The 10181-nt window shown below is 34.9% G+C and overlaps 1 protein-coding gene across 3 annotated transcripts; it reads left to right on the top strand.

The window, feature by feature from the left end:
- The first annotated feature begins 753 nt into the window (after positions 1-753).
- Positions 754-9262, top strand: LOC135585959 (cyclin-T1-2-like). 3 transcript variants are annotated; one of them, XM_065121534.1, is made up of 7 exons: positions 754-892; positions 1896-2180; positions 2440-2521; positions 7683-7817; positions 7904-8079; positions 8164-8318; positions 8400-9262. In XM_065121534.1, exons 2-7 carry the CDS (start codon positions 1972-1974, stop codon positions 8954-8956), a joined length of 1314 nt encoding a protein of 437 aa, XP_064977606.1. In that variant the 5' UTR covers positions 754-892; positions 1896-1971; the 3' UTR covers positions 8957-9262. The 3 variants fall into 3 exon arrangements, with proteins under 3 accessions (XP_064977606.1, XP_064977607.1, XP_064977608.1); XM_065121535.1 differs by lacking the exon at positions 754-892 and having other exon boundaries at positions 2042-2180; positions 2341-2521; XM_065121536.1 differs by lacking the exons at positions 754-892; positions 1896-2180; positions 2440-2521 and adding an exon at positions 2534-7400.
- Positions 9263-10181: the final 919 nt, after the last annotated feature.

The raw sequence follows: 10181 nt of genomic DNA, 5'->3' as shown, positions 1-10181 counted from the left end.
GAATGACAACTAAACTAATTATGCCTGATAAGGAGCTTAACACATAGACGATCAACAGCATATCAAGTTTCATCAGATCAATTAAACGAGATTGACGTCTTATCATCAGATCAATTAAAGTGTCTTTAATGGTACAATAGAGTTGGTAAGGATATGAACTTACTGATTGGGCCGGCCCATTATGAACACATCTAATACGATTGGAGTTTTTAATGAATCGGGCTACTCGTCTTATTGGCATGTCACGTGAGTGAAGAGAAGCCGTGGCACGCAGACACGAGAATTCACTTACTTCATTTGGTCTTCGCAAGTCAAATCCCTAAGGTGGCGTCCGATCCCGAATGAAACATCTTCTTTGTCGGCAGTGCATTTAATATAAAGAGACGCTATGGGAGTTAAAAAGGTCGGAATAATTTCTTTTTATAAAAAAGTATTATTCCAGCTTTAAATGTGTACATTATCATCATCATGGAAAGGAATTTGTAATATATTAAATTCATTTACTTAATTAAAATAAATAAGTAATAATTAAAATAAATTCATTTACATAAGTCACCTGAGACAAGCAATTTAGTCACCATGGAAAGGAAAAGAAATAAGTAATATATTAAATTCATTTACTTAATTAAAATAACAACATTCCAGTCTTTGTCATCTTTTATTATTATTATTGTTATTATTATTATAATATATATATATATATATAATTCAGAAAAAAGAAAGGGTTAGATGTAATTAGCCAACGCCCGGCAATAAAAATTATCTGCCACTTCCAATAGAAACTGGTTAGGGTTCTCCTCTCTCGGTTTTTCTCCCTCCTCACAGACGCTGCTGCACTCGCCGTTGGTTCTTTGAGGGATTCGAAGGCCACTGGTGGGCAATATCTCTAAAGGTAATTGCTTCTCCCTTCGAATTCGGTATTTCCTCGATAATTGTGTTTTCATCTTTTTGCCCTATTATTCATTATCTTTTGAGGTACTCAGAATTTGTATTTTTCTTGGATTTCTTGTAAATCTGTTTCTTCTTTGCTTCGGCTTAAGGAAACCTCAACTTTATAGATTCCGCCCAACTTTCTTGGGTGGTTTTGACTATTTGGTGATTGTACATCTTTCCGCGACATTGGGCTTTTGGGTGTGTACTAAATGAATTTGTAAGCTCCCGATTCCATATTCGTGCTGGTTGTACAAGTTGTACGCTTGTCTCTTAATGAATTCGATTTCTTGTTTCTCGTGTTGTCGCTGGCTTGCCTTGTCATATCTTGTTGATTCTATGCTCTTGTGGTAATCGAAGGTGGGAGACAACTACAAGTTCTTTACATTGTTATCTATACATTTGTCGAAAAAATTCACCTTTTTTTGCTGGCTATTTATCTTGCTATATGTCAATGATGATGCTTATTGGAATAAACTATATAAAATTTAGTTTACCGTATTCGTATTACTGATGTGCAGATATATTGTTTTTATTGCACATACATTAACTTTAGTTTGTGAAAGAAAAAAAGATTAAGTGGAGCAATATGCAAAATGTGGGTACAATTGCATATACAAATGCTTTGTACAATTTCATTGCCGTTCCTCCTAATATGGAAGTCGATGTCCATATTGTTCATCTTTGGTGGGCAATAATATCACGAAGAGAATTCCATTAACTGAAGGTAGAAGTAATATCTCATACTCATGCTCTAGCTAGTTCTTAAGCTTTCTAAACTAACATGTTATTTCAACTCCAAAATAACATCTTGTTTTAACTCCAACTTGTGCGCTGTGAGATGAAGTGATTTGCTATGCAATTAATTTATCTTTTTCTTCCTTCCCAATTTGATGCTACTTTGATTTATGATTCATTGTCATGTCTCTGATGAACTTATTTAGCATATATATATCACTTTGCAGGCTGCACTGAGGAATAAGAAATTCAAGGGTGCTAGTTGACTATTATATTTCAAATTGTAAGGCAAAATAAAAAAAGATGGGAGAGCCTTTAGAGGCCTTCAAAGATGGAAACTGCAGTGTGGAAGATGAATTGCATCACCGATACTGGTCAAGTTGGTATTTTAGCAAAGAAGAGATTGAGAAGAACACTCCTTCAAGGAAAGATGGTATTGATCTGAGAAAGGAGTCACAACTTCGGATGTCATACTGTTCATTCCTTCGGGATCTTGGCATCAGGCTTGGATTGTATGCACTTTCTCTTACTACTTTGTTAGTTTTCCATATGTTACATATGGTTACATATGGCTATATGTTTGGATCAGTTTTTGTCTACTTTAGTCCTTTTCACTCTTTAAGCGTGTTCACTTGGATACTTTCTTATAGAGCTTAATTGACTGTTTTGCAGAGATGATCTTGTTTAACTCAGGCAATACATTTTAATGTCATATTGCACATATGTTGCTTTCACATAAATGAAGATGTCCATGAATTTGATGTATTGCAGACCACAGGTTACAATTGCCACTGCAATTATGTTTTGCCATCGCTTTTATCTCCATCAATCCCATGCGAAGAATGAATGGCAGGTTTGAATTCTTATCTTCATTTCTATTCCTGTTATATCTTATTCCCAGCTGCCCCCTTGTCTTTTCTCTCTCAGCTATTCCTATTGAAGATAAATGAGAGATTGTTTGACAGAAGTCCATTTTCCATGGTCTAATATTTTCTTTTTGCAAAGCTAGTTGGGTTGTTGTGGCTGGTTGCACTTGTTGTTTTGCTTATGCTTATGTTGAGTAATTTGAGACCCATGTATGCATCCTTTTTATAAAGGAGAGTTCTTTTGTAAAGCAATTCCTGTCTTTAGGAAGAGAATTTAATCAGTCACATCCTTATATATCTTTATGTTGAAGTAAAAGATCAATTATTCAGCTGAATAGATACTTAAGGTGTGATTGATGGAGCTTAATTATAAATAAATGATCAGGAAGGTGGTATTGATGCAATTAAATCTGTTTGATGTCATTGCACTAAATCAAAATGTACCTGTAGAAATAGGATAGGGATTGGGGGTAGGTGCTTGGTTGACCCAGAATTTTATATGTTTTATGTCTGATTAAAAATCTATGTTTCAGGATTTAGTACTTCATGAGTCTTTTTCAGATCGAACAAAAGCTCTGTTTCTTTATTTAGTTGGCTAGTTTTAGTTAATGTAATAAACACTTTATCTAATTATTTTGGTGGGACTAGCATTGGTTCATTGATCCTTTTAATTTCAATATGGAGTAAAGTTTATCACTTTAAGTACTTGGGACATTTTCAGATGGTTTTAGTAAAATTGGCAATGCTCAAATATGAACCAATAATTTTTATGGTCTTTTCTTTAGAAATAATTAGTTTCAATTGTTGTACCTTAATTCAAGGTTCGCCGTATCGTACCGTACCGGCATTTCGACCCGGGCTCGGTACCGGTACGGTACGGGGCTCGGTACCGGTACGGTACGGTATACCGCTCGGTACACCCAGCAATGTTACTGTACATTGCTACAGTACTCGGTACGGTACGGGCGCGGTCCACGTACCGCTGGCCTGTCGGACCGGTACGTACCGCCCGTACCGGGCGGTACAGTCCGGTACGGCAAACCTTGCCTTAATTTCTAGCACTTGTGTGCTTGTATGTGCAAACGGTGGGCTAGGAGGTCGATCGGAAGCAGCCCATCACATTGGCGCCTAGATGTTGTGCTAAGTAGGCAAGAGTTTTCTCATTACTTTGGATCAATAGGTGTAAAGAAGTTAGTCTAAGAACAAAGGGCTAGGTTAGCATCTTGAAATATAAGTACACTTTCAGGGAAGGGATTAGAATTAGTAAATACTATGATCAAAAGAAGAATAAATATTATTTGCTTACAAGAGACTAAGTCGGTAGGAGAAAAATCTAGAGAGATTGATTGTATTGGATTTAAAATTTTGTATACTATGAAAGTTAAATACAGAAATGGTGTAGGAATTATTCTTGATAAGGATTTAACAATGTTATATATGTAAAAAAAATTAAAGATAGAATTATAGTTCTAAAATTTGTGAAGGGACAAGATGTTTTAAATGTCATTAGTGTTTATACCCCTTAATTCGGATTACATGATCAAACGAAAAGAAAATTTTGGGAAAGTTTAGATGATATCATTCAAGGAATACCTATAATCGAAAAATTTATAATTGGAGGAGATTTAAATGGTTGTGTAGGGAAAACATATGGTGAAGATAAATGGGTGTATCAGGGCTTTGGTTATGGGAAGAGAAATTTAGATGGTGGTATGATTTTGGAATTTGTAGCTTCGTATGATCTTATAATTGTAAATACTTACTTTGAAAAGAGAGATGAACATTTGGTCACTTATAACAATGATCACAACTGTAGTCAAATAGACTTTCTCACTAGAAAGGTAGACAAGTTATTAGTAGGAATTGTAAAAGTGTATTTAACGAAAATTTAACAAATCACTGGAGATTGATGGCATTAGATATTTATTGTAAAAAATGAAAGAAGAAAAAGAGTAGAAAATTTTACTAGAACTAGATCATGGAATTTTAAAGATGATAGTGTAAAGAATTTTAAGAATAGGATAGAAAGGGAGGCGACTTGGAACTTAGATGAGGATAATATTAATATTATTTGGACTATGATGGCTAATAAGATTAGGTTTTTAATAAAGGAGATTCCTAGTAAAACTAAAGATAGAAGTGTTACCTTAAGAGAGAGTTGGTGGTGGTACAAGAAAGTTCAAAAAGTAATTTTTACTAAAAGATCATGTTTTAAGATTGTTAAAATTATAAAAATGGGGAGAAATTTAAAAGATATAAAGAATCTAGAAAAGATGCTAAAAAAGAAGTTAGTATGACAAAATATAAAGTTTATGATAATTTTTATAATAAATTAGGTGCTAAAGATAGTGAAAAAGATATATATCAAATTGCTAAAGTCAGGGAAAGAAAGTGTAAGGATTTAGGTAATATTAGATGCATTAAAGATGAAGATCAAAGAATACTTATTAATAATGACGAAACTAAGAAAAGTTAAAAAAAGTTATCTTTATAAATTGTTTAATGCATATTCCCACAAGACTTAAATTTAACGATAAATAATAGTGTTAGATTAATAATCATATATTTGTTCGTAAAATTTGAGCTTATGAAGCAAAAAACACATTGAAGAAAATAAAAATAACTAAGAGTGTGGGATCTGATGGTGTCTCTATTGAGGTCCGAAAAAGTTTAGGGGACAAAAGAGTAGCTTGGTAAACTAACTTATTTAACTAAATTATAAGTTTAAAAAAGATGTTCGATGAATGGAGAAAAGTTTTTTAGTGCAAATTTACAAGAATAAGGATGATATAGAAAGTTATTCAAATTATAGAGGAATTAAAATGATAAAATCATGAGCCATACTATGAAAATTTGGGAAAGAGTTATCAAAAGTAGGATAAGGCTTGAAACAAATATCTCTGAAAATCAATTTGGTTTTATGCTTAAAAGATTAACCATAGAAGCTATTTATTTATTAAGATAATTAATGAAAAAGAATAGGGAGAAAAAGAAAGATTTGCATATGATTTTTATTTACTTAGAGAAGGCCTATGATATGGTTCCTAGAGATTTATTGTGGTGGGTTGTAGAAAAGAAAGGTGTATCCACTAATTATATTGATGTTATTAAAGATATGTATGATAATGTAGCTACTAGTGTTATAACTATAGGAAGTGTGTCCAGTGAGATTCCTATAAACATAAGATTACATTAAGGATCTACATTGAGTCCATCAATGAACTTACTAGTCATTTACATGATAAACCTCCCCGATATACGTTATTTGCTAATAATATTGTCTTAGTTGATGAGAGTCTAAGTAAAATTAATTATAAAATTAAGCTAATGGAGGCAATCCATGGAAACTAAAGGTTTTAGATTAAGTAAGACGAAAACTGAACATATGAGATGCAATTTTAGTTATCATAGGAATAGACCGAAGAATATAGTTAAGTTTGATAGACAAGAAGTTATGTTAAGTAAGAGCTTTAGGTATCTTGGATCAATTATTCAACAAGATGAAGAGATCGATTAAGATATAATTCACAGAGCAAAAACAAGATGGTTAAAATGGTAAGAGGCGTCAGGAGTGTGATCATTGTTTATTTTTTAGATTAAAAGAAAAATTTTATATGATAGTTGTGAGACTAACAATGTTTTATTGATCTGAGTGGTAGGTAGTTAAGAAACAACATATACAAAAAGTTTGTATTGCTGAGATGAGAATGTTGAAATGAATGTGTAGAGTTAATAAGGAAAGATAGAAAAAGAATTATTGTTACATGTGAAGAACTAGGTATCGCTTCGATAGAGGAGATGAGAGAAAACTATTTAAGATGGTGTAGACATGTGCATAGGAGATCTCCGGATGTGATAGTTAGAAGAGATGAAATGATTAATGCAAGTGGTACAAGGAGAGATAAAGGAAGACCTAAAAAGACTTTAACAGAAACTATAAATAAATATTTAAGTATTCTAAACTTAACTAAGTATATATCTTTTTACATTTCTCAATGACAGCAAAAGATCCATGTAGTCGGTCCCAAATAATTGGGACTTACGGTTTTGTTGTTGTCGTTGTTGTGTGCTTGTATGTTGTACTGGATTTCACATACTACAGTTCAAGTCTATGACATTCATGAGATGCCATGCTGCCTGAATGTTGTGTTAGTCTTAGACGTGACAAAAGAAATGATGTGAGACATGCTGTAACTGTGTCATGTACCTTACCTACCAAGGCACTTGGCATGGGCACATCAAGATTTGAAATAATGTTTTTAGCAGGTGTATATCATGTCAATAATCAAGTGGTACATCGGCAGCATGGGACGCTTGAATCTTTGAATGCGACTAAAATTCCTGTAGGGATCCTTTGTTCTGCAACTTTTGACTGATTTAAAATTTTAATATATTCATATATGTATATGTTAATTGTTACTTCACATGATAGAATTGTTTTATTGATCTTAGAAAATGTGATAGCCATTTGTCATTGTAGTCAGACAGAAAATAAAGTATTAATCTTTACATCCTAATATTCACTGAAATTATTGAGATCTTCCGAGGCTTTATCTTTTTGTTTGTTCCTATGAAATTTTGTCCTTTATGCAGACTTTGTACCAAGTATTGGGATAGTCCTGAGTTCTGTAGTTGTGTTTAAAAGGTTTTGCAGAGTGCAAGGGTATGTAAAAGAAGGGAAAAAAGAAAAGAAAAAACACTTGTTTGCAACTCTAATCATGCTATATTGCACAAAGTTCAGGATATGTTGGCTGTTGGAAATTGACTGTTGGAAATTGAAGTACCTTATCTTTACACCAGATTTCTTGAAATTGTACAGAGAATATGACAAGCTCGATGATTTCATCTTTAAGAGTAATTTGCCATGTAAGTAACTAGATGTATTATTACACCTTGTACTACAGTTGTTTATCCTCACTGGATTTGACTACTTACAACAACCTGGTCAAATTTCAGCATGTGCTACTCCCTGACATGCAAATATTGTACTATATGTTCTACATCTCTCATTTATTTCTGCTTATAATTGTATATCCTAGATCAGTTTCCTTTTCAGGAGTTTTTCTCGCCATTATTAATTGTATTTAGATATATAATATATTTTAGGTTGCATGTTACTTTCTTCATTATTTTGTGATGGGCTTGCAGATAGTTGCAACAGTCTGCATGTTTCTTGCTTCCAAGGCAGACGAGACACCTTGTGGTTTGGACAGGATTGTTGTTGTGGCATATGAGACAATGCACAAAAGAGATCCTGCTTCTGCACGGAGAGTTCACCAGAAAGTATTGCAAACTTTTATTGTACTAGCAACAGTGACAATCCCTGTTCCCTCAGTATTTACGTTCCTCTTTCCTTGTTGAACCACCAGGATTTTTTTGAGAAGCAAAAGGCTTTGATATTGATTGGGGAGAGATTGCTTCTATCAACACTTCGGTTTGATTTCAATATTCAACATCCTTATAGACCACTTCTAAATGCTCTAAAGAAACTTGGGATTACTCAGAAGGAAGTAAGACAAGTAGCATGGAACTATGTGAATGACTGGTATGTAATTTGTGCTTCACCACTGCACCTCCTTTCACTCTTAAATATTGTGAAGCTTAATGTCTGTCATAATGCTACTCATAGGCTTTGGACGACATTGTGCCTGCAATATGAACCCCATTACATTGCAGCTGGTTCCCTCTTTCTTGCTGCTAAGCTTCATAATGTAAGGCTTCCTTCAGAGAAGGGGGGTTATGTCTGGTGGCATGAATTTGACATCAACCCTCAGCAATTAGATGGTGGGACATCTTCTGGGATGCTAACCAATTGTGATTAGCCCCCATGGCTATTGTTTATTCTGACTTATCTATTAATTGCAGTGGTGATTCAACAAATGAAGCAGCTTTTGGGATTCAATAGAAGGACCTCTGTTATTCAACCTTCTATTGCAACCAACAAAGATGTATATAGCAGCCCAGATTCGGTTTTGAATAGGCCAGAATCCTCCAGAAGCAGCTCAATTCAGGAACCTGATGTAGATATAACCACTCATAAACCTGTGGATTCTACCGATCATGACCTGACAAACATCTCGATTGCAGAGAAAGAAAAGAGTTCAACGGAGTATAGAACAGAACAGCGCCAGACGAGGGTTTCTGAAAACCCAATTGCTGTTGCTGAGCATAATGAGACTCTGGGGAGGAATGTGGACCGAGCAGTGTCGAAACCAGATCATACTCGAGTTGGGTTTGGTAAAATTGATATGGATAGAATCAAGGCAACTATTAAGAAGAGGAAGAAGGAAATAGAGTTGAATAAGCTGGCTGCGAATGTTGATTCCACTGAAGATGCTTGGATTGAGAGAGAATTAGAAGTTGGGATGGAGCTGGAAGCTGAATCTGCAAAGAAACAGAAGCTTGCTTGGGCGATGAATTGATAATTGGACAAACCCAGTACACGAGGAGGTTGTCTTCAAGACTCAAACCTGGATCATCCAGTTCGCCAAAGAGGAATTAATTAGTGCGCTAATATACAACTGGTCAGTCATCTTCATTGTCCCAAGTTGTCTGGTCGGAAAGGCCCCAGTCTGTGTTGATTTATCTGTTCATATTTCATTGTTACTACATGTTACTCGCAAGCACTGCTGCTATACAATCCAAATCTTACCGCAGTTGCTGAAATCATGTGAAGGGTGTATACATAAAACTTAGCGGCTAAACGAGTTTTTCTCTTTTTCGGGTGATTTCGTCTCGTGTCTGAGAAAGATGGAACTGGAGCCTGTTCTAAATCACTCGACTCTAATGTTCATCATTGGCTTGATTTCGTCGAACTTAGAATGTTCAATTTATCTAAGAAAATCTATATTAATTCGTTTTGTTGGAACTATTAAAAAAAATATCCTGGCTGTTCTTTTATAAATCTCAGTTTTAATCTGCTATTTCAATCTTTTTCTTTTCAAAATTTAGTAAACCGGTTTAGATTCCGGCCAACCCCTCCTCTGTTTATCTTCTTCTTTCTCTCTTCTTCCTACTCATCTTGAATTAGATCAAGGATATATATATTTATATATATATATATATATATATATATATATATATATATATATATAGATTGGCGTAATCTGATAAAAATCAATTAGGGAAGATTTTTTCTGAATAAATTGTCTAATTATAATCTTAGCATATATGACCCGCACGCCATGTCCTTGCATGGACATGACAGTCCCATGTCACCTACATGACGAGGTAGTGACAGGGATCCTTCTGCCCCAAAGGAGATGGTACGTACACACGGCAACCTGACGCGCTGCCACAGTTTGAGCCGGCGATGAACGCGACGGTGCACGACACCGCGGCCTACTGATATCTATGCATTTAGAGAGAGAGAGAGAGAGAGAGAGAGAGGATGGATGGATGGATGGATGGATGTGGGAAAAGTGAAGAGAGGCAGAGTCCGCTGTGTTGGAAATGGAATCCATCACATCCCCCCCCTCCCCTCAAATTACTCGAAGCATATATTCCCCTCCATCTCCTTGTCCTCTTCTCAGAACAGCTTTGGGATCACAAACCCAACACCTATCGTCTCCTCTCGTAGTTTTATGCACGCCATAATGCACCTCCATTTATATAGAATTTGATAAGATGGTTTGATTCGTGGATAAC

This window comes from Musa acuminata, chromosome BXJ2-8 (genome assembly GCF_036884655.1).
Source record: "Musa acuminata AAA Group cultivar baxijiao chromosome BXJ2-8, Cavendish_Baxijiao_AAA, whole genome shotgun sequence".
NCBI classification, from domain to species: domain Eukaryota; kingdom Viridiplantae; phylum Streptophyta; class Magnoliopsida; order Zingiberales; family Musaceae; genus Musa; species Musa acuminata.
This window is presented reverse-complemented; position numbering and strand designations above follow the sequence as displayed.

Coding starts and splice junctions, on each gene's coding strand:
- LOC135585959 (XM_065121534.1), top strand. CDS start 1,972: ATGGGAGAGCCTTTAGAGGCCTTCAAAGATGGAAACTGCAGTGTGGAA. Junction 7,818..7,903: donor CACGGAGAGTTCACCAGAAA/GTATTGCAAACT, acceptor TTGAACCACCAG/GATTTTTTTGAGAAGCAAAA. Junction 8,319..8,399: donor CAACCCTCAGCAATTAGATG/GTGGGACATCTT, acceptor TATTAATTGCAG/TGGTGATTCAACAAATGAAG.